The sequence below is a fragment of the Enhydra lutris genome, unplaced genomic scaffold, assembly GCF_002288905.1.
Source record: "Enhydra lutris kenyoni isolate GAN:26980312 unplaced genomic scaffold, ASM228890v2 scaffoldscaffold80, whole genome shotgun sequence".
Taxonomy (NCBI): Eukaryota; Metazoa; Chordata; class Mammalia; order Carnivora; family Mustelidae; genus Enhydra; species Enhydra lutris.
Window position 1 is genome coordinate 5,321,063 of NW_019154164.1, and position 24,525 is coordinate 5,345,587.

The window sequence follows — 24,525 nt, forward strand, 5'->3', positions numbered from 1 at the left end:
TTTCACATGGTGGCCATGTGGCTGAATTGTAGTGACTTATTTGGCCATTTTATAAGAAATGGCTGAAGGGGCGCCTGGGTGGCTCAGTTGTTAAACATCTTCCTTCGGTTTGTGTCATGATCCCAGGGTCCTGGGATCGAGTCCCACATCTGGCTCCCTGCTCAGAGGAAGCCTGCTTCTCCCTCTCCCACTCCTGCTGCTTGTGTTCCCTTTCTTGCTGTGTCTCTCTCATCAAATAAACAAAATCTAAAAAAAAAATAGAAATGACTTAAGACTACATTGTTGCATAATTTTTAAAAGTAAAGAGTACTGGGAAACATTAGCAAAGAACTAACCTGTCGAACTGGCTCCTCCTCTAGCAAATGTGGAAGGTAGGTCATGTGGCAGAAAAAGGAATGGTTGCAAAATTGTCCCCGGTATACAAAGTTATTACTAGGGGAAGTAATATGCTGGTCACAGGTTTTTTTTTTTTTTTTTGATCTATACTCACGATTGGCAGCCTGCGGTTTGTGTTACTTTATTATTAATAAATAGGTAACATGACAAGAGAGGTAGGATCTCACTTGGATGCAAGGCATTTATTATAACTGAAAGTTAATTTTGAAGATATTTTGAATGATTTTTGATAAGCCATGACTGTGTTCCCCTAGAGAAAAAAAATACCTGGGAAATAGAAGACTTTACAGACAAAATTAAAGTCTACCCCATGGTGCTATGTGCCCTGTAATTTAGCAGCAGGGTTCTGTCTACAGGGATCTGCAGGAGTTCATCTTCAGCAGTAGCCTAGGATGTTGAAATTGGCATTGTGCTACCTACTCCTGTTTTATAGCACTGCACCCTTCTTACTTCTCTGCAAATACGTACCCCCCAGAACTTAGTTTTCCTCCCTCTCTCCTGGTGTCTAATCAAGTTGGATTGGAACATCATGCTTGGTCAGTAGGTGCCACTTCTGGCTTGGTCTGTCCTCAGTATTCCTTTAATTTGAGCTTTGAATTAAAGCTCTACAACCAACTTCTGACTTTTGAAAGCTTCATATTTAAAAATGCAGCGTGTTGTGATCACTTGAAATGAGGAATAGCCGCATCATCATACACAGTGTATGTGAAGTGTGTAGGCAGCAACATTGGCTGCTGGATCTCCTCATTTCAACACATATAGATAGGATCCCAATTATAAGATCCTATGACCTAGAAAAAACATAATCTGATGCATGCTGGGGATGTTCTTAAAGCATTATGGGAGAGGACTTCTGCTACACTGTGAAAGAGCATCTTCAGCATGGCAGCTGAGGTGCTTTCTTTGCTGGGAAAAGCTGGGAGGAGACTGGCAGCATGGCGACTTCAGGGGTTAATACCTCTCCAGGTGAGGAAGTAGACAGGTTTGGGTAATCTTGCTGGAGACGCACCAAACATCAGTCGTGGTAGTGAGAGGCTTGTAGTTAAAATAGCTAGCTAGGCACAGGTGTGGTGTGTTGGGACAGGGCGCTCATATATTCATCCTAGGTTTTTGTTTTTGTTTATAACAAATACATTTGTTATAATTACTGTATCTCGGGTCTAAAGTTTGATTGTACAAACTATACCGTGTCAATTAGATTGGTCTGTCAGTTTGAATCAGGTGAGACTTACAAAGGGCAGATGAATATATATTTCACATGATTATTCAGTCTTGCAAACTAACAGCAAGAAAGCCTACTAGCTGCCCTTAATGCCTTTTATTTTCTTAAAATAGTACCATTTTAAAGTTTTGATATTAAATATGAAGTTTATTATATTATAATACAGCTCCTGTGAGGTTTGATTTCATTAACCAAATGCAACCATTCTTTTTTTTTTAATTTTATTTTTTATAAACATATAATATATTTTTATCCCCAGGGGTACAGGTCTGTGAATCGCCAGGTTTACACACTTCACAGCACTCACCATAGCACATACCCTCCCCAATGTCCATAATCCCACCCCCGTCTCCCAACCCCCCTCCCCCCATTAACCCTCAGTTTGTTTTGTGAGATTAAGAGTCACTTATGGTTTGTCTCCCTCCCAATCCCATCTTGTTTCATTTACTCTTCTCCTACCCCCTTAACCCCCATGTTGCATCTCCTCTCCCTCATATCAGGGAGATCATATGATAGTTGTCTTTCTCCGATTGACTAATTTCGCTAAGCATGATACCCTCTAGTTCCATCCACGTCGTCGCAAATGGCAAGATTTCATTTCTTTTGAAATATTGCTGTATATATACTGCATAGTATTCCATTGTGTATATATACCACATCTTCTTTATCCATTCGTCTGTTGATGGACATCTAGGTTCTTTCCATAGTTTGGCTATTGTAGACATTGCTGCTATAAACATTCGGGTGCACGTGCCCCTTCGGATCACTACGTTTGTATCTTTAGGGTAAATACCCAGCAGTGCAATTGCTGGGTCATAGGGTAGTTCTATTTTCAACATTTTGAGGAACCTCCATGCTGTTTTCCAGAGTTGCAACCATTCTTTTAACATCATTTTTGAGCTTTCTTTTCTGTATTTTAAAATCATTTGGAACTTTTTAATAGTATGTGAGAGAAAAGGTTTTTTTTTTTTTTTTAAAAGCACTCCACCCATTTATAAGTCTCGGGGAGGCAACAACTATGTAGAAATAGGATCTTTTAAAGTGCCACAGGTATGTTATCTGTTTAATCTCTTAGAACTTTTACTTATTTATTTTTATTTTATTAGTTTTTTAAAGATTGTATTTATTTATTTGAGAGAGACAAAGAGAGAGCACAGAGGGAGAGGGAGAAGCAGACTCCCTGCTGAGCAGGGAGCCCCATTTGGGCTGGAACCCAAGACCCTGAGATCATGACCTGAGCCAAAGGCAGCCACTCAATGGAGTGAGCCACACAGGCACCCCTCTTGGAACTTTTGTAATTGTTTTCTGATTTAATGTTGAGTGGATACAGAAGGCAATTTTTCTCTTTATTTGGTATTTAAATTACCCCTTTAAATGATGTGTGACATGAAAATGTTATTTCTTAAAGTAGCACTTACATAGTTAATCATTGATTTTCAAATTGATACCTTTTACATTTTCATAAGGTTGTTTGTAAAGGACAGGACAGATGACCTTCATCTGTCCTTATTGTGTGTTTCAACTTGGCAAATGCATGCATCCTTGCTTAGTGAAGTCTGTTTTCCCAGACTTTTGGGGGAAAAAAACGTGTGGGCATTAATGGATTTCAGTTTATTAGTTTTTCTTTTTCATTCTTAAATCGATGTTGTGTCACATGCTTCTGGGGGAGATGATTTCTTCTTTTAAATTCAGACTTTAATCAATATATAGCATTTGTTTACTTTGTGTACTAGAGCTTAAATGTATCACTAATGCTTTTTGTGTTTAAGCTAACTATCTCAGAGCATTTGAAGTAACTGGAATGAAATATTTAACATTAAACTTGACCTTAAAACAAAAGGTAAAATTTTATTTAATTTTCCCCTAAGCTTCTAGGATTCCCTCGATATCTAGAGGACATTTTTTCACCTATAAAAATGCCTTGGGATATAGGCTGCCAGGATTTCTTCATACACAAAGTTTGTCATTGTGACCAGGGTCACAGATAGGAGAGATGAAAACGTAGCTTTAAAATCTATTTGAAGCTATTATTATCTATTTAAAATCTATTAGACCTGGATCAGAATCCCTACTTTACTGGGTCACGTTGGGCAGATGCTCTCTCAGAGACTGGTTATATCATCAGTAAAATGAGGTACCACCTCAAACGGGTTTCTTGAAGGACTCAGTGAGATAATGCATCTGGAGGACTGAGCACAGTGCCTAGCCCAGAGTCCATGCTCAGTGAGTGGTTATTCATCTGCTCTCCATATGAAATGGTAATCCTCAACAGGAACAGTGAACTGTTTTGTGACCGAAGATGATGGCCTGCCCTTTCCTGGAGGCCGTACAAATGAATTTCTTGATTTCAAGGAAGCACAGCTTCGAGTTCATGTCTTCCTAATGGGGAGGGCAGCAGGTATCGCTCTTGATATGCAGAAGGACAGCATACCTCAGTGAGAGGCATGGGCGAGAAAGCACAGAGTCCCCACTGCATAGCCTTCATGCATTTAGAAGAGCAGTCTTTTACTGCTGTGCAACAGGCAGTTTTTCCAGTTTCATGTTTTTTATTAAGCAGCTAAAAACAGGTTAAGTTTATTATAGGGATTTTTAAGAGGATACCCTGTCCTAGAATGTCAACACAGACGAGTGATTTTTTTTTTTTAAAGATGACAAAGGTTGGTGGCTTTCAGGCTGTTGTACTTGAGTACATTTTTTGCTTTATTGTTCCAGAGCAATGCCATATCTGTTCTTTTTTTTTAATGGTTTTTTAAAAGATTTTATTTATTTATTTGACAGAGACAGAGATCACAAGTAGGCAGAGAGGCAGGCAGAGAGAGGAAGGAAAGCAGGCTCCCCACTGAGCAGAGAGCCCGATGTGGGGCTCCATCCCAGGACCCTGAGATCATGACCTGAGCTGAAGGCAGAGGCTTTAACCCATTGAGCCACCCAGGCGGCCCACCATATCTGTTCTTATTTCAGTCAGCAGATTTATGGCACTGCTAATGCACAGAGGGACTGTTGTGGTCACTTAGTATTCAGCAGCAGACTGTCAACCCTGCCTCATGGAGCTTATGGGGACATCTGTAACAAATATGAAAAGGAAAGCATGTGTCATATTGGTGATAGGTGCTGAGGAGAAAGAACGAGAAAGGGACTGGAGGTGTTGGGGTGCCATTTTAGGATGGCTGCAGAAGGTGATACTTAAGTGAAGACAAAAAGGAGCTGGAAGAACATTCCAGGGAGAGAAGACATGTCCAAAGGGCCTGAAGCAGGGTCATGCCTGGTGTGTTCCAGAAACCACAAGGAACAGGTTGAATTAAAGCAGAATGAGCCAGGGGAAAGCATGGGAGATGAAGTCATAAATATAAGAGAGCAGGGGAAAAATCCCTGTCGTCTCATAGGGCAGAGTGAGGACTAACTTCTGAGTGGGTTGTATGGGGATACTTTGAAAAACCTAATCTACCTTACATTTTAACTAGAGCCCTCTGGCTGCCGAGTTTAGAGTTTGTTATTAAAGTGGGAGCAGGGAGATCAGATTGGCAACTGCATTTATTTAGGTAAGAGATGATAGTGGCTGAAACCAGGATGGTAGCGGTGGAGGTAGGGAGATATAGTTGAATTTGGTATGTGTTTTGTAAGTAGAGCCAGTAGGATTTGCTGCTGCTGAGTTGGGTGTGGAATGTGTGTGTGTGAGAGAGAGAGAGGAGCAAGAGAGAGAGAGAGAGAGGTGCAAGAGAGGGAATCTCAAAGGTTTTTGGTCAGAGCAGCTGGAATTACTGAACCGGGCAAGAATGGATGGGATCGGTTTGTGGCAGGACAGTCAGTGGCTCAGCTTTGAGCATGTTAAGTCAGAGGTACTTGACTGATAGGGATCTATTGAGGAAAAAGTTGGATCTACAAATCTAATGTTTAGGGAAGACCTCCAGGAGAGGGGGAGACATATGGGCCTCATCAGCATATATATACATACATGCCATCTTAAGGCTGTGGGACTGAATGAGGTCACCATGGGAGTGAGTGTAGAGAAGGCCAAGAGGAGGTTAGGTGACCAGGGACTGTGGCATTTAGAGGTCAGGGACATAAGGAAGAAGCAGCAAAGGAGACTGAGGAGGAACAGCTAGAGAAGTCAGAAGAAAACTGGAAGTGTGGTCTCCTGGAAGCCAAGTGAAGGTTTCAATCCCAGGAACGGAGGGGTTTGCCTTGTCCAAGGCTGCTGATGAGTCAAGAGAGATGAGGGAGCCTTAACTGACCTTGGGATGTGAAGATGTGGAGGTGCTCAGGGGTCCTTGATCAGAGCAATTTGTGGAGTGGTAGGGGGTAAAAGCCTGAGTAGTAGGCTCAAGAGGAGCTAGGGAGAGAGAGCGGGGAGAGGAAGAGTGCAGGTGACTCTCAAGTCCTGATGAGGATGTGAAGAAATGGGGCTGTGGCCAGAGAACATCCAAGAGAGGCAATGGTGTTTTTTTTTAAATTTAATTTTATTTTTTCAGTGCTCCAAGATTCATTGATTATGCACCACATCCAGGGCTCCATGCACTATGGTTTTTAAGGTGAGAGAAAGAATAGCCCTGTTGTGATGCTAATGGGCATGATTCTGTGGAGCAGGGCACGGGCACCCCCAGCTAGAGGCAGGGCCCAGGCGGACATGGTCCCGGGAGCCCCTGGGCAGGGGTCAGCGCCAGCCGGGCGCAGCACTGGTCCACGGGCAGAGTCACAGGAGAGGGAAGAGCACGTGGCTAAAGGTGCGAGAAGGCGGGTAGGTACAGTGGCGGGAGTGACGGAGGCAGAGCAGATGTCGACGGTCAGAAGTGCGAGGAGCAGACAGGAAACCCAGGAGAGCAGGCCAGTGAATGGAGCAGTCTGGTGCAGTGTAGTTCCTGCGCGGCATGGAGGGCCTGCTGGAAGAAGCCGTCATGGTAGGGCAGGGGGCATTCAGCACAGTCCAGTTTTTCTCCAGCCAAATTCAGCTGCATGGGTACAGGGGCAGACTTCAGTGGAGAATTAGATTTAACCGGGTTGAAGTTTCCCCAAAAAGTACAACAAAGTGAAAGGGGGGCAAGACTGTGTTCCGAGCACTGATGATTGGTGTCCGTGGACTGTAAGCTGGCTATGGGGAGGAATTCTGCCAATGGTGCCACGAAGTAGCATCCTGTTTGCTGTGTGATGCCACCGGCCCCGAGCTCTTCAGTGAGAGGTCGGTAAACTTGTTCAGAGTCCCGCTTATCAGCACATGTGAGGTTAGAGAATAGTTCATTTCCCCTTAGTACAATAGGCAGGCGTTGAATCTTGAGTTGCTGACTCGTCAGACACGTGTGTCTCTTAGGGTACAGCTGCATGCTCGTAAAATTGGGTCCCAAAAAATTCAATTTTCCCATTGACTTCAATCCCTCAAGTGGAGTAGCTCCTCACGTGGAAGGCATTAAAGCTTCTGCTACACTACGGCTGTTTCTCCGCCATCCTGCCCTTTTCTGCCTCCATCCGTTCGCCCATCCATTTGTTTTCTCTGTTAGGACTGTCCTCTTTTTCCAGTTGTTTTATTCGTCTTTTGAAAACACGCCATCCTTCTTGTCTACCTCCACTGCTCTTTTTCTGTGAAACCTTTCCAGATGGTTCTACTTCCTACTTCAACCATCTTTCCTCCCTTGCCAAATTAGTAATCTCTACACCCAACATGGGGCTCGAACTCAGGACCCTGAGACCAAGAGTCACATGCTCTTCCAGCTGAGCCAGACAGGTACCCCTCTTATGGGATATATTCTACATGTTTGTGAACTCATTTCCCTGCCATCTATCATACATATGAACACATATGTAAATGCATTTAAAAGACTGAGTGCATCCTTTACTCATCTTTGTACCCAGTGCTCAAAACTTGCACATGGTAGGTGTTCTCTCCTCTTTCTCTTTTTGAAATGAATTTATCAATAGATGTGAGTGTAACCCTAGAAAATCTTTGGCAAGGAAAAATTTTAAGATGACAGGCAAAACTGGGCAGAGGCTGGCCAGTGGGCTTGAAAGAGCACCGGACTGGGGGCTGGGGGTTGGTTTCGATGTGCACTTGGCTACTTATTCACCAACAACAGTGGGTCATTCAGCTGAACTGGGGGGTTCCAAGAAGTCCAGGCAGGGGCTCTCAGGCCTCTCCCACCAAAACAGCTCTGCTTTTGGCTTTTATCTATACATATTTGTATTTCCCATGTTCATGTAAGATTTTATTCAAATGGATGACCCATGTCCCCCTCGCCACCACCAGAAAGAATTTCAGAATGACTGGAATAAATGATGTCTCCAATCTCTCCTCATCTAAATGTTCTTCTAGGTGTGCCTACTCTGTGTGTGTTGTGTTGTGTGTGTGTGTGTGTGTGTGTGTGTGTTTCTATGAGGATTAAGTAGAAGACATGTCCCTACCTCTGAAGCTTAAGGCAAATATGTATAAAAGATTAAGTGTATATAACATGAATGACTAAAAATATATAGTACAGTTAATCCAGTTAGATTATAAACCCTTCAAAAGCTGTCTTCTTTATAGATCTTCAGCCCCAAGTCTGACAATTTTTCAGTTGAAGGCTAGACTTTTTTTTTGATCTTCTGGTATTGTCTCTGAGAATTTATATATTGAAATAAATATTATATTGTCTTGAGTTGATTTCCTTTTGGTATTCCTTTCTCTTACCAGCAGGAATTGTTTTTTTAAATTATGCACATAAGTAGGTTATCATCTGTGACTATCCTTTAAGATTGATAGAAGAATATTATTACAGGATATTCGTTCTAAGAAAAAGGTGTTTGGTTTGATAGGGTTGAGAACTACATACTGGTCTCTGCTTATATACTTAGGTGCTTAGATGTTTGGTAATATTGGTAATATAATCAAGGATCAAAATGAGTGTTAGACATTTCAAGTGATGTAGGAAGTTAGAGGAAGAAGTGAATGACCAGCCTTGTCAGACCAAGGAAGCAATTTCTAGGTAGGGTAAATCACAAAACTTAAATTTGGAAGGATCCCAGGAAATCATCTAGGCCAGCAGTTCTTACTTCAGTGTTGGTGTCACCCTTAGAGTTTTGTGGATAGATTTCCGGGAAACCACAGACCCCCTAAATTTATAGATACCATTTTGTATAGCTTGGGTTTATAGTTCTCATTGGATTCTAAAAGGGGTCCATCGCCTCAAGAAGTTAAGGGTTACTGATCTAGTCTGATACTAAGCTTAGATCTGTTGTCTGGCTCAAGCTTACCCAGCCAGTTAGTGACCAAGATGGGAACCAAAACCCAGGTCTTTCCACTTGTAGTTTCTTGCTCACTTTACCCCACTCAGTTGAAGGGCATAAACAAAAACTGAGGCAGGATTAAACTACCTCTTTATGGTAACTGGTGTAAAAAGACACAGCTGTCCTGGGATTGATAGTCCCTCTCTTGTCACAGGAGTTGCCAAAGGATGGGCTTCAATTTGTCTCCACCAAGTGAACTATTAATTTTTATAGTTGAAATATGCCACCACTCTCCAAAACAGCTTTCTCAGCTGAAGGCAGGCCAGCTCCCTGTGAGTTAGTACTGTCCCCGAGGCTGTTGCTGCACTTCCTTTCTAACTGGCACTATTTTCCTGACCTGCCATGGCCCCCGGTTTTGTGCCTAATCAAATCAAAATGACTTTGTCTGATCTATCAGACCCTGTACTACCCATAGCCTCTTTAGCCCACGTGCATGCATTCTGTGCCCCAGTTAGGCTAGTGTCCTTGTTATTGGCACTTCCTACTCCCCCAAGGCCCTTTCACCCCTATCTCTGTGTATCTTCATGTGGCTTCCCTGCCCGAATGCTCTCCAGTCTTTTCCTCCTTTGCCAGGTCCAGTTTAAGTCCCATGTCCACAGAGCCTCCCTTACCTACTGGTGGCTATTTCACACTTCCCCTGGACGCCTTCTTGCATTTATTGCTTGCACCGCACACCAGAGCACTTAGCTTTTTCCACAGGCTTTTCACTGGAAATGCTTCAGTGGCGGTCACTTTGGGAGTGGGGTTCCGGGAAGTCCAGTGTGGGTGCTCTGGACACCCCCAGTACCCCGCCCCCAATTCAGCCAGAGCAGTTCCACTTTAGTTGCATATGTGGAAAGTCTGCGTGACTTTTTATTTGAAGAAGCTGTTTAGCTGCTCCCCCCACTCCGGAAAGAAGCTTGAAAGACACTGGATCTGACTTGTGTGCCGACTTCCTCATAAGTGTTAACTGGTCATGGACAAAGGCCAGGACTGGACTGATACCAGTTTGGATCTGCTATGACTATTCCCAGGCACTGGGGTGCAATTTTGAGCACAAAAGAGCACTTAGGAAATGACTTTGTAATTCTATTGCTCAACAGTTTGGGGGCCAGGAGATCGTGAACAGCGTTACCTCAGAAATAGTATTTCCGGGTTGGTCATTGAGAAATAAACCTACATTAGTGGATTTCTCCCATTTTGCATATAAAACCGAATCCTGTTTAAAACTACCCGTTTTACATCTACATGCTTAAGGGAAATCTCACTATTGGCATTCCCCAAATTCAACCAGACTTCAGTATCCCATCCGTACGTTCGTGTAAGCATTAAAGTAGCATCCCTCAACATTAAATTCAGAAGTTTATGGCAATGCTTGGAACTGAAAAATGCCAGTCTTTCAGACCAGTTATTTCAACTTTCTGTATCAGATCAATTACATAAACTACTGAAGACCTGAGTATTTAAATCAGTGTTGCTATCAACTTGCTAATACTCTTGTTTTTTCTTTTTTTTCCTTTATCCTGCTCTCTGCCTGGTTCATTGTCCTCACCTACAGGTGTACCTTATTGTCGGCTTCCAAAGATTACTAACTTCTATCTGTAGCATTAAAATTGAACTGCCTTGGCTATACTGCTACTCTCACTGCTGCTTCCATTATTGCCTTCTTCAGCAAAATAAGGCTTTCTGCAGCCAAAGAATAACAAGACACAAACACCACTGTAGAAGCCTTGCCACTATGAAACTTAGGCTAAACGTGCTCACCATTATTTTGCTGCCTGTCCACTTGTTAATAACAATATACAGTGCCCTTATATTTATTCCATGGTATTTTCTTACCAACGCCAAGAAGAAAAACGCTATGGCAAAGAGAATAAAAGCTAAGCCCACTTCAGACAAACCTGGAAGTCCATATCGCTCTGTCACGCACTTCGACTCGCTAGCTGTTATAGACATCCCTGGAGCCGACACTCTGGATAAGTTATTCGATCACGCCGTGTCCAAGTTTGGGAAGAAGGACAGCCTTGGGACCAGAGAAATCCTAAGTGAAGAAAACGAAATGCAGCCTAATGGAAAGGTTTTTAAGAAGGTACAGCATTCTTGCACTTTTTAATTTTTTTTTTAAGGGGAAGGTATGCATCAGTTGATCGTTTAGAATATGCTGCCATTCCACTTAAATACACTGTGTAACCAATTCCCAGAGGGTGCTCACAGCTTCTGCATATTCACTTAAAGGCAGTTTTAGAGTTCTATTCTTTGAATAGTATTTTGACTGCTTGTTGAAATAAACATACTCATATTAGAGAATGTCTTCCTTTAACAGTTAATTCTTGGGAACTATAAATGGATGAGCTATATTGAAGTGAACTGCAGAGTGAATAATTTTGGTAGCGGACTCACTGCCCTGGGACTGAAACCAAAGAACACTATTGCCATTTTCTGCGAGACCAGGGCCGAATGGATGATTGCGGCCCAGACCTGCTTTAAGTACAACTTCCCTCGTAAGTGCCTTATGTTTTTGGAGGGGGGAGAGAAGGGGTTTTAGTAACATATGAAATTGTTCTGTGATGCTGTTGTGTTCTTTAGCAATTTTTCTGCATAAGTTCTATCCATAAAACGCTATGTACTGTTGGTAAAAGCTGTCTGATAATTTCTGTTAAAGAGAGTAATTTCTAATAGCCAGTATGGGAATTGGCGGCTTAATAGAGTTTAGTTTTGCTTTTCATTTGGAAGTGAATTATATATGAAAGGTTTGGGAGTGTTTTTTAAGGCATGACATACAGGATAATGACTAAAACAACAAAAGAAAATCATTGCTTAGGATCGTTCTAGTTCATTGCTTTACTTCAAGGCCTCTTCTTTGACCTATTCCATTTTACATGTGAAATGAGCACATAACAACTTGAACTGACAGTAGCTACATTGGCCAGAAAGTAAAGTACAGGGTGTATTCCTGATTCATAAGCATTTGTTTTTGCTGTTGTGCATGACACTGTTTTTGAAAATTCAAGGTCCAGAACAGTGCCTACCACATGCTAGGCACTCAGTTGTTTACTGAATGAAGAACACTACAAGTGCAGTGTAGTGATCAAGAGTTTGTATCTCAAACAAACAAAATGAATATGAAATGACCCCCTATATACCCATCACCCACCTTCAGCAATCAACAGCTTGTGAAAAGTCACTCTTCCTAACCATGTTGCTGTTTTGGTTGCTAGCCTAGAGCTGAGTTTCCAGTCTGAAGTTTAACAGACACCCCTTGATTCTAACTCATCTTGGTTTCAGCTTATGTTTCCTTTGTCTGGCAGCCCCTAAAGAGTAGATCTCGTTGGCCCACCCAGTTAAGGCTTGGAGGTCACCAGTATTGAGCTTGGATATTAGGCCCACTAAAAACACTCCCTAGGAGTGGGGACATGATTCCACCTTGAAATCCTCAATCTGAAGATTCTCAAGGACTTACTCATTCTTTGGTGCTATGCCCAATGAAAGAGCATGGCACAGGGTAGTTCTAGGTGGGCTAGCTCTGACCTAAATTAAGAGTTCAGCCAGAAACTTACTGGCCTTGAGAATCTTGATTGACTAATTTTTTAACAGTTGCACGCTTCCAGTATGCCTAGGTTTCTTCAGGTTTAGGAGGTTGGAATCCTGAGACTCTGTAAGGACAAATTGGGGCTATTGGGAAGTTTCAGGCAACGTTTGAAGGTGATAGCAGAGAACATGAAATCAAATGACATTATAAAATGTCTTTGCATCCATGAGTGTACCCATCACAAAAGGCCGATTTAAATAATATTATCTCATAAATGTTTATCATTTAACATATGTGTTTATTTTTTATTATGTAGTTGTGACTTTATATGCCACACTTGGCAAAGAAGCTGTAGTTCATGGGTTGAATGAATCTGAGGCGACCTACCTGATCACTAGCGTTGAACTTCTGGAAAGCAAACTTAAGGTAAATAAGAATTCTTCTTTGACTTCATGGTAGTGTTCTCTGACAGGAAAATGTCCAATAATTGAGTATATTACAGGCCTACATGTAACAGCTGGATTTTTTTTCTGCTCAACAGACTGCATTGTCAGACATCAGTTGTGTTAAACACATCATTTATGTGGACAATAAGACTATCAATAAAGCAGAATACCCTGAAGGATTTGAGATTCACAGCATGCAATCAGTAGAAGAATTGGGATCCAAGCCAGAAAATGGTAAGTAAAGCAGTGAAAACAAAATTTATTCATCTATTTAAGGTTTATTTCGGTAGGTTAGGAAAAGAAGTAATGCAAGTGAAAACCATAAACTTCTTGGATTTAAAAAAAATTTTTTTAAATGTTTAAACTATCAGGAACATATATGATTAAAGTTTACTCTCCTTTTCTCCTCAAAGGTAACCATTTTTTAAAAATCTACCAAATAGTTAATGTATTCAGTGGTTCAGACTTAGGGAAGTCTGAACTTCTTTTTCAAGTGACTCACTGTAATTTTCCAGCCTGGAGCTCACGTAAAGAAAAGATCTAAGGACTTCCATTCAGTAACTTTTTTTTTTTAAGATTTTATTTATTTGACAGAGAGAGATCACAAGTAGGCAGAGAGGCAAGCAGAGAGAGAGAGAGAGAGAGAGAGAGAGGAGGAAGCAGGCTCCCCACCGAGCAGAGAGCCCGATGTGGGACTCGATCCCAGGACCCCGAGATCATGACCTGAGCTGACCGCAGAGGCTTAACCCACTGAGCCACCCAGGTGCCCCCAGTAACTTTTTTTAAATGCTTAATGCTAGTGATTTTATTGATGTTTTAGAGGATGCAAAAAGCTGTTGGCCAAGCTCATGGTCAGATTTATTCTCCCACTGAGGTGGTATTTGGTATTTCATTTGAAACCAGCAGATGCACCTTATGGCAGAGTGTCAGCTGGTCAGCAGGACAGAGGGTTGAGGAAATTACAGACTCCATTTAAGTAGTTTCTTTCTTCATGTTTAATGTGAAGATCACGAAAGTCTACTTAGATGAGAAAAGGACTAATTTTGATAGGAGAAAACATTGGTTGAACCCCTCTTTAGCTTCTGAGTATTTGACCATTAGGTACCGAACACATTTGCAATGAAAAAGAGAGACTGTATAGCCCTTTACCCAGTATGGAGAATGGCATGGAGGCTGAGATTTCGCCCCCCTTTCAAGCAAACAAGTGAGCCAGCCGCAGCTTCCTGGAGGTCCGAAATCCCTGGGTCAGAGATGAAGGACAGTTTTTTACTCTCAGCCAAAGCAGCCAAAATGAATGTCAGCATTCATTTTGCTTCCCCACATTCCCATTTTCACAGGGCAGTGTGAAGAGGGTTGGGATGCTGCCTGCACCCGCAGTGAGTCGTGTTACAGGAGAGCAACCATGAGATTAGGGAGCCCAGAGCTTTTATAGAGGGTAGTAGGACTGCTCTGGTGAGAGAGAGATTATTTTTACTGTACTGGACAGGAAGCACATCTACTCTTTTGCTCTGGAGGTAGATGCTATCTCTATCTTCCAAGGTGGTTTATTGCACAAACATCCTTGAAAAGATGGTCTAGAACCCAGTCACTGCCTCTGTTCACGAGACATGCAGAAACTCAAGAGACCCGTGGAGAATTGTCTCTCAACACCAGACTGACACTGCAAGATTGAGGTCATCTGGGAGGTCCTTAGCGGCAGGGATCTGTTGCCAATGCTGTTGATTCACCAGATGATTTTGATACAAGACTGTAGGGGTATTAATCTTCATAATTTTGTGTCAGTGGTAACTTGATAGACCACATATCCCACCTAGTGCCACTTATCTCTACAGTAATGAGACTCATGTATTTTTTTTACCTTAGTTAATAGTTGTTATGATAACAAGAAGTGAAGCATCACGTCGTGTTCTTAGACTGAGAAGAGCTTAACATGTCTACTGCTGCTGCTTCCCTTAGTCATCAGAGAAAGAATGCAGTTCTTATTTGCTTGATTCTATAAATTGACAGTAGATTTTTTTTAAGTTGTATTTATTTAAGTCACCTCTGTGCACAACATGGGACTCGAGCTCATGACCCTGAGATCAAGAGTCGCATACTCTTCCAACTGAGCCAGCTAGGCACCCCGACAGTAGATCTCTTTAAGGAGCATTAGCATGACCCAGTTGAAGGATAACTTTATCTTTGGTTATTTCAGTGGTAAATCGCACTGCTTAAATTTTTTATTTTAACTGGTATGTAAAAGTAGAATTCATTTTTCTAAACTGATTTTTAAAAAACAAAGTTTATTTTGTAGAGTTTTAGGTTCATAGCAAAATTGGGCAGAAGGTGCAGAGATTTCCCATACACTCCCTGCCCCTACAAAGCATAGGCTCCTCTGTTTACCAACATCCCCCGCCCGAGTGGTACGTTTGTTGCAATGGATGGATCTACTCTGACACATCCTTATTACCCAAAGCCCATAGTTTATACTAGGGTTGACTCTGGTGTTGGACGTTCTGCGAGTTTAGACACATGTATAATCATGACATCGCCTTTACAGTACCACCGCTCCAGTCTCCCTGTCCTAGTGGCACCATTATAGGACCAGAAAGGATATAAAGTAATTTCTAAAAAGCCACCCATCGGGGTGCCTGGGTGGCTCAGTGGGTTAAAGCCTCTGCCTTCGGCTCGGGTCATGATCCCAGGGTCCTGGGATTGAGCCCCGCATCGGACTCTCTGCTCAGCGGGGAGCCTGCTTCCCTTCCTCTCTCGGACTGCCTCTATGCCTACTTGTGATCTCTGTCTGTCAAATGAATAAATAAAATCTTTCAGAAAAAAAAAGAGAGACACTAGAGAGAGCTTGCTTTCTCTCTCTTAAAAAAATAAATAAAAAGCCACTCATCTTGTAGAACATTTATTTAATTCTGATAAAAGATCTGTGGATTCTTGGCCATTTTGGTGTATTCTGGAATGGTAAGGAGGTTACTAGGTTGCCACAATACCCCACCTTGAAAGTGGAGGCCTCAGTATGCTGTTTCAAATGAGCATGTAGAGTTGAAGTCGCCTGACAGATGAAGGCAACAACAGCAGCAGCAATGGAACACAAGGAAACGGAGGCAGGTGATGGAGAGAGGTCTGTGATCATAGTGATGGTATCACAGGCATTTGCATATGTTCAGATCACCAAATTGTGTATATTAAATACGTGTAATTCTTTGTGTATCAATTATACCTCAGCAGAGCTATTAAAAAAAAACAACATAGGAACAGTTTAGGTAAACATAATATCTTCTGTGTAACACTTGTCAGTCTAGAGTAGGTAAATTAACAACAAGAAACAAATTCTGTCGTGTTAGTTTTAAAATACTGACATATACAACATTTGCTTGGAGTGTGTATCTAGGCACTTAATAAAGGGGGAATTTCGATTTCACTCAACTGTTTGTTAGTATTGTGGAATGACAAAAAAGTAATAACGGTAATAGCAATTCTCTTTATTGGTAGGCTCAAAGATACTTTCAAGTAACAATATTTACAGTTTTTCTAATTCGCTTTCCCTGTGTATGACTGCTCTAATTGTACTTATTGAAATGTAATTTGTTGTCTGTGTAATCTAAGCTTTTTCAGTTCGTGTGTTGTGTCTTTTTTATTTCATTTTTCCAAGAATGCATTTTTATTGTATTTTCTGAAAGCATCCATCCACAAATTATTGGGGGGGGGGGAGAAAAAGTCCTTACCACACATAGTTTGAGAAGCATGACTATAGCACAGAGGTTGGTAAATTACAGCCTGCTCTCCGTTTCTGTTAATAAACTGGTACTAGAACACCATTCCAATTGTTTAACAAGCATCTATGTCTGGATAGTTTTGGCAGAGACTGTATGGCCCTCAGAGCCTGAACTATTTGCTGTCTGGTCCTTTGCAAAAAAAAGTCTGCTGACCCCCTGCTCAAGATAGCTGAAGCTAATCAGTGGGGAGCACCTCTCTATTCTCCTCTCTCAGTCATTCAGTAAGCAAAGATAGCACTGGAGCTCAAGACCTTTAAGATGATTAAACAGCCCTGCCTTCAGACAGAGGGCTAGAAGACGAGAAGTTTAGATACTATGTAGATATTACCTTTGGTAGGGAATGGAGTTGTTATAAACCCTTCCACGTGGTCTCTCTCTCTCGGTGTCTGGAAATTCCTGCCTAATTTCAATTACACAGAGTCAAAGTATGATCCAATCCAGGCAGGGCAAGAAGCACTAAATCTGGAAGGCCTAAAGGAGTCCTGAAGCCAGACACATGACAAGTGTTCTGACTACAGGAGAGAGTGAGCAAGTGAGTCAGAGAGAAAGGACCTCTTACACCATTATTTTTATCTAACTGCACATTCAGTACTTTGAAAAAATGATTTCCTATACAGATTTCAAGAAGGAATGATAAAAACAGTGGAAAAGGTAATTTTGGTTTGGTGTTCTTTGGATTTTACTTGCCACTTGGAATCTGATCTTAAAATCACCTGTTAAATGTATTATGGTTATGTAATTCAGTGCCCACGGTTTAGTTATTGAAAAATAAAATTATTTTTAGAAAAAGTTAAAAAAAAAAAGAAAGATCAAGTCCAGTGGTTTCCAATTAGGGGCGTGTATAAGTGTCACCTGTCGAGCCTTTGCTCCATCCCAGACACAGAATGTTCCAAGCTAGGGACCAGAGATAGAGATGGTATTTTGTGATTCTCATGCCCACCAGTGGTTAAGAACCACAATCAGGTCCAACTGTCTCATTTTAAAGATGGGAAGACTGAGACCTGAGGCGCTTGTGCACAATACTCTATTCTCCCAATTCTTCAAAGTCCTGGATAGCTTTCCATAACACTGCTGGTAGGCAGGTGTAGACCGGGATTAGGCTGAGTATCCAGAAAATGGGCCAAATCAAGTTTGAAATTTTCACTGCAGGTCACCAGAATTCGATCACCATTTTTCTGTTGCGTATCAGTAGAGAGTTTTGTTTTACACAGGTTATCATGATGCAGAAACCTAAAAATCTTCATCTTTGTTTAGCAGTTTAACTTTTAAACTGAAGAAAATGTGGTGCTTTTTCGTTTATTTAGTGAGCGTAGCTCCGAACAGACCGACCCCTTCGGACATGGCCATTGTCATGTATACCAGCGGCTCTACTGGCCGTCCCAAGGGAGTGATGATGCACCATAGCAATCTGATCGCTGGCATGACTGGCCAGTGTGAGCGAATTCCTGGACTGGGGTAAGAGAATTATTCCACTTTCTCCTTAGAAGTCAGAGTTCGTGTTTGGCCTTCCCTGAGCCCAGTCTATATTAAAATGACAAGACTCTTGATGTTCCTAATTACCACACCTTTTTAAGAATGGCTAAAATGTTTCTCTCATTTTGTTTTAGACCAAAGGACACGTACATTGGCTACTTGCCTCTGGCTCACGTACTAGAATTGACCGCAGAGATATCTTGCTTTACCTATGGCTGTAGGATTGGGTATTCTTCTCCACTTACACTTTCTGACCAGGTGACAAGCTTTTCACTATATCGGCGTGATCAGATTAAGTTGCATTGTTTGGCTGACAACATATTGCGGAAACTTGAGATATTTTAATTCTGTGAAAGCTTTCTCCTTGAGTTCAAAAATAGCTCCCATGAGCAGATATGTAGGCGTAGAAAAGAATCTTGTGGATTTGTTAGCATTGCTTTATCTGCATCTTTTTTTTTAAACGATTTTGAAACTCACAGTTCATCTTGTCTTTATTAGATTTTGATTTTGGAGAGCTAGGATAGAGAATATAAAGGCTCTGGGCCTTTTGGGTGCATTATCCATCAACAGTGGTGGGTTTTGGGGCAGAGATGTGGTGGTGGGATTGGGGCCTGGTTTTACTCCGGGTTTTCTCTAGCACTGTGCTGTCGACTGCAGTAGTCCCTAGCCACACACTGAAGTAGGAAGAATTAAAATTAGATGAGAAAAATCTCATTTCTCAATTGCTGTAGCCACATTTCAAGGTCTCAGTAGCTGCATGTCATTAGTGGCTACCCCGCTGGACAGCACAGGTACCAAACATTTCCATCATCGTGGCAAGTTCTGTTGCCTCTCCAAAGACAGGCCTCAGCTTTGTGCCCTGGGTCCAGGATCTCCCTTCTCCCTGGTGTTCACAAGTAGCAAGGCCAGTAGTGTGTAGAGCGAACTCATGTACTTTAAGCCCACTTGAAATTACACAACCAATACCTGCTAGTAAATGGCACCTGATGTAGTCAAGTTAAAATAGACCTGTGACTAACACTGGGGCTTGAATTGTAAAACAGATTTTTTAGAAAGCTTTGTAATGGTAAAGGAAGGAAGGAAGGGGAGGGAGGGAGGGAGGGAGGAAGAAAGGAAGGAAGGAAAGAAGGGAGAAAGGGAGATCTGTGATGATTATGTGTCAGTGCACTGTAGTGTGGTTTTTTAATGTGAAAAACATTTCAATAGGCTTTGAGTGTGATTCCCCCCCACCCCTGGGAAAGTTCAGAAGCCAGGGACTAGCAGCCCTTGTTTTCACTGCCTTTCTGAAAACAGTCGCATCCATGTAGGGAAGGGGGCCAATGGAGTGAATGCCCCACCTACCTTTTTAATGACCTTTATAAGAAAGAGTCTCAAATTTTACCAGGCATCTAAGACCCAGGAATCTCTCTCATGTCTGGAATCAGAAAAAGTGGAGAGATGAGAGGCACCACATATGAAGCCAGAGATCACTGTGATGTTCTAACTAGGGTTCCTGCAATCGTAATAAGACAAGAGAACTGATGTCATTACTGAGAGTAATAAAGTGAGGAAGGGCTTTTTAGGCTGCGTCTACTGTGGAATGGCTCTCTAGAACAACAAGTGGTCAGCACCACACAGAGGGCAACTCTCTCTCAAAGGACTTAAGAACCCATCTTTCTCCCTATAGAGCAGCGCCTCCCCCCACCCTGTGTGTGGTATGCCTGTGTGGGGATAGATAGGTTCCCACTTGCAAAAGTGCACATGCTTGCACATACACAAAACAACAAGTAGTTATTTTATTTCCTTTATCGATCTTTTTGTTTGTTTGTTTTCAGTTTAATATAAGACTTTTTTTTGTTAGAAAAAACATTTTTTAATTTCTTTTCAGCGTAACAGTATTCATTGTTTTTCCACCACACCCAGTGCTCCATGCAATACGTGCCCTCCCTAATACCCACCACCTTGTTCCCCCAACCCCCCACCCCCCGCCCCTTCCTTTATCCATCTTAAAGAAAAGTAGGATAAAGGCAATTGAGTTCTTCCAGCAGAACCTTCTGTGTGACAAGGCTGGTGCTACCTGGAATATCACACTTTTTCTTAAGAGCTGGTTTTCTTCCCGCCTGTGGCAGCACAACTAACACAGCCTACATCTAAGCTTACAGACTAGCGAACTGCATTATAGCAGATTCTTATTTTCACTTTTTATTTTTAAATTTTATTTATTTTTTTTAGAGAGGGGGGAGCAGAGGGGGAAGACGAGAGAGAGAATCTGAAGCAGGCTCCACACCCTGCACATGAGTCTGATATGGGGCTCGACCTCACAACTCCAAGATCATAACCTGAGCTGAAATCAGGAGTCAGACGTTTAACCAATGGAGCCTCTCAGGCACCCTAACAGATTTCTATTTTCATCTCCCTTTTTCAGTGGGCTCCTTTATCATTGTTTCTACCTACTGATCTGACATTTGAAATCCCAAACAGTATTTATGTGTATAAGAAGTAAAAGAAAGGAAAACAAAAGAAAGAAGTAGTACATACACATTGACATATGTATGTGCAAATCTCCCATGGTCACTGGCAGCGTCTTCAGTATCCTGTCAACCAAAATGTTATCAAATTTTGAGTATTTTGGTATGATGTTAATTGACAGCAGTGACTTTGAGAGGTGGCTTTACCATTTGGCTCATCCAAGAAAGTTAAAAGTATCCTCAATTTTGTTTTAGTGCCCCACCTACCTCAGTGGAGGGCTTCTGTTTTTCCTTTTTTTTTCCTGCCCCTAATGGATGATTTTTGTTATGGTCATTATGTCATAAATAATAATGCTCAATTTACCAAAATATCCCATTCTTCTTCATTCTGAATCAGTGTTTCTGCTCTAAAGAAGACTGAAATATGCTAGAAGAAATAATCTATGGGCCAAAGCAATAAAGCACTTATGCTTTAGACTTTCGTAGGTTATGATAGTTCTGATAACTCCCAGGGCAGTAGATGAATTCCATGTGTAAATTTCTGTCACTGTCATCGTTGATATTTGAATTACAACATTTTTTTGTGAAGATTGGTTTTCCTCATCCTATTTACTTTGTCTTTGCTATAGTCCAGCAAAATTAAAAAAGGAAGCAAAGGGGATTGCACTGTACTGAAGCCTACACTCATGGCAGCTGTTCCGGTGAGTACAGAATGTAAATGTTCTTTACTGCTCGCACTTGGACTTTTAAAAAGGTAATACCCTTAGGGATTTGTGTACAGTTTTTTAAAAAGATTTTATTTATTTATTTGACAGAGAAAGAGAGATCACAAGTAGGCAGAGAGGCAGGCAGAGAGAGAGGAAGGGAAGCAGGCTCCCCGCTGAGCAGAGAGCCCGATGCGTGGCTCGATCCCAGGACCCCAGGATCATGACCTGAGCTGAAGGCAGAGGCTTAACCCACTGAGCCACCCAGGCGCCCCTGTGTACGGTTTTAAATGTTAATTTTACTATGTTGAAATGATGGCAGATGTGTTCATTAAAAGCTTCAATAAGTATCGAGAGGGGTGAGATGGCAAGCTTCTGAAATATATGCCTGCTAGTGTTGCTGATACTTTAAAATTAGGGGCTGAAAATGACCTGAGTTCGGATCACCTCATGTGAGAATCAGTCATGTTTCAAAGGTATAAGTTTATCCTATAGATGATTTCTGTTTCATCACAATTTAAAAAAACAAAAACAAAACAAAACGGAGGGAATGTAGGCCATCGCAGAGAACTGAAGCAGCTTATCCAAGGTTAGGAAACTGAGTCTTGAATCCGAGCCTCCCGACCCTTACGGTGACCAGGAAAAGTGGCACTGGAGAGAGCTTCCAAAGTGAAGCTCTTCTAGATATTTAAAATCCTTATGTGAAATAGTGTCTTTTATGAAAAGGAAGACATTATAGTTTTTGGTCTTTCTTTTTTTAAAAAGATTTTATTTATTAGAGAGGAGAGAGAGCACAAGCGGCAAGCGTAGGGGGAGGGGAGGAGCAGAGGGAGAGGGAGAAGCAGACTCCCCACTGAGCAGGGAGCCCAATATGGGGTAGGATCCCAGAAGCCTGGGATCATGATCTGTGCCAAAGTTAGACACTTACCCGACTGAGCTACCCAGGTGCCCCATTTTTTGACCTTTTAATAATAAATTCTGAAATATTTAACACAGTGTTTCCAATTTACAGAGTGAAATATATTCTAGTACTTTCAGGCTTGGCAACTGCAGTGGGATTGTGTATCATGACTTGCTTGTATTATCATCAGATTTTAAGACTTATCCCAGTATCTTTCTCAGAACTCTTTTTGCACACGGAAAGTCAGAGATTAGATCATGAAGTGTTTGGCCCATGTTTTCTAAGAATTACAGATGGAAGTTACTTTTTTTTTTTAGCTTCTAATTACAAAATTACCAAATAACCAAAAAGGATAGATCAGAGTGGCCTTTGCCTTTTTATTTAGAGGTGCTGTGGGATTCAGCATGTTTACCAACTGAAAGAATCTTCTCACTAAAGCATAAGAAAGTGACACTAGTGATAGGTAGCACAAGGTACTTACTGTGTTCCAGGCACTGTGCTATAGGTGGGTTCGGTTTTTCCGGTTTTTTTTTTAAAGGAAAAAAACTTGCCTGAGGTCACAGAGCCCGCAGGTGCTAAAGTTCAAGTGTGAACTGAGTCATCTTAACTACATTGATCCCAGAGTCAGTCGACTTAACTACTATGCTTATCTATTTAGGATTGTTTCATTTTGGGAGACAGTATTTTGGCTTTATTACCCAAAGTACAGGAATCCTTAGTAAATCATATCAGAGAACAAAGGGAAGGAAAAGGGCCAGGACTATAGGAAGTAATGTCCGAATTTAGGTCTGAAGATAAGCAGGAGTTAGCTGATATGCTATTTATCTTCCAATTGCCCATCGTCCATTCTTCTTTGCTTTGTGTCTTAAAAGGGTCGCTTCTGTGGATGAATTATCAGGGCTTGCTTGCCTTCTGATTTGTGGTTGGCTTCAGCGAAATTATTGGCACTCAGGAGAGATCATGGGGCATGGAGGCATGGGGAGGGGTGGAGGGGTGTTCTGCATACTTTGCTCCTTTCCTCTTGGGCTGTGATTTGGGGAAGTGGTCAGGTGCCCATTGGACAGTCTCTTCTTTCCCACTAGCCATAACCAGGCCTTGCCCATGGCTATAGTCCTTACCAGTTCCAATGATACTTCTCTCCACTTACTTCTTCAGGCCTAGGGATAGTAAACAATCCCCATGTTGCTGGTCCATTGATGCTTCACCCAACTTTGTTGGTTCCCTTAGTTCTTCCTACTCCTCTACAAATAGGCCTTAAAAAAATCTTTTTTGCTGAGAACTGATAGATTCTATTATCTGAGTTAATTTCTTTCCTGGGTCAGAACAAAAGATCCATTTAGTATCGTATATTCACAGAATTTAGAATAAATCGCTGCTTCTTGTAAGCAGTGACTCAGTTGAACATCATGTAATTATTAGGTTGAACTAAAGGGTGACTTAATGGGCTAACAATAAATCCTGCCAACTTGTTGTAACCGTACTGTTTGTGTTCCTTCCTCACTGAGGCCTTTCTGTGCTGATGATTCGTATCTACTGGAAGGAGCGGGGCGGGGGGGCTGCTTCTCACACATCTGTCTCACTCCCATATGCTTTTTTCCCACCCAACATCCCATTCACTTTTTTTCAGAGGGACAGTTACAGGATATTAAAATCCTTCCAGGGAAGTTTTGGAATTTCTCAATCACAGATCTAGACAAATATTTCAGTTCTGTAATAATGCTTCCATCTGTGGAAATGGACAGAACGACGCTGTCCCATGCTTGAATGCTGACGTAGCCTCTCTGCACCCCTGCCAGCTTTACTGAGATACAGTTGACATAGCATTATGTTAGTTCAGGGTGTACAGTGTGATTATTTGATATATGCAGATATTGTGAAATGATTACTTAACACACCCATCGCCTCACATAGTTACCGCGTGTGTGTATGTGTGTGTATGTGTCTGTGAGCAATGAGAACATTGAAGACCCACTCTTCTAGCAGCTTTCGAATATACAATACATTCTTGTTAGCTGTGGTCACTGTGCTGTGCTGTATGTTACATCCCCAGGACGTAACTCATCTTCTACCTGTAATTTTGTAAGCCCTTGGACCAACATCTCCCCATTTCCGCCCACCCCGTAACTTCCGGCAACCACCAGTCTACTCTCTGTTGCTGAGTTTGGCTCCATGTATAAGTGAGATCATACAGTATTTGTCTTTTTCCGTCTGCCTTATTTCATGTAGCAGAATGCAAGAGATGGTTTTGTTGTCTTCATTTGTGAATGGCTCTATTCTGATATGGGAGGAGCTATTCCTAAAGTCATTCATGGTAGCACAACTGAATTTATACTGATTGCTACTTCAAATATTTAACCAGGTATTTGCAAATAGATGTGCTTTGTGCAACAATTCTTATTAATTTGTGTTAAGT

General features: G+C 41.8%; 1 protein-coding gene across 3 annotated transcripts in view; it reads left to right on the top strand.

Annotated features, from left to right (window-relative positions):
• LOC111160975 (acyl-CoA synthetase long chain family member 4) overlaps positions 1 to 24,525 on the top strand; it is a 79,609-nt gene that overhangs the window by 34,065 nt on the left and 21,019 nt on the right. The window contains exons 3-9 of one of the 3 annotated variants that reach the window (XM_022524389.1): positions 10,698 to 10,934; positions 11,169 to 11,346; positions 12,691 to 12,800; positions 12,916 to 13,054; positions 17,892 to 18,042; positions 18,195 to 18,318; positions 21,137 to 21,208. In XM_022524389.1, the coding sequence (XP_022380097.1) occupies positions 10,707 to 10,934; positions 11,169 to 11,346; positions 12,691 to 12,800; positions 12,916 to 13,054; positions 17,892 to 18,042; positions 18,195 to 18,318; positions 21,137 to 21,208 (1,002 nt within the window). In that variant the 5' untranslated portion in view covers positions 10,698 to 10,706. Of the gene's footprint in view, positions 1 to 10,403; positions 10,935 to 11,168; positions 11,347 to 12,690; positions 12,801 to 12,915; positions 13,055 to 17,891; positions 18,043 to 18,194; positions 18,319 to 21,136; positions 21,209 to 24,525 lie in introns of all 3 variants that reach the window. The other 2 variants (XM_022524391.1, XM_022524390.1) reach the window with 2 other exon arrangements.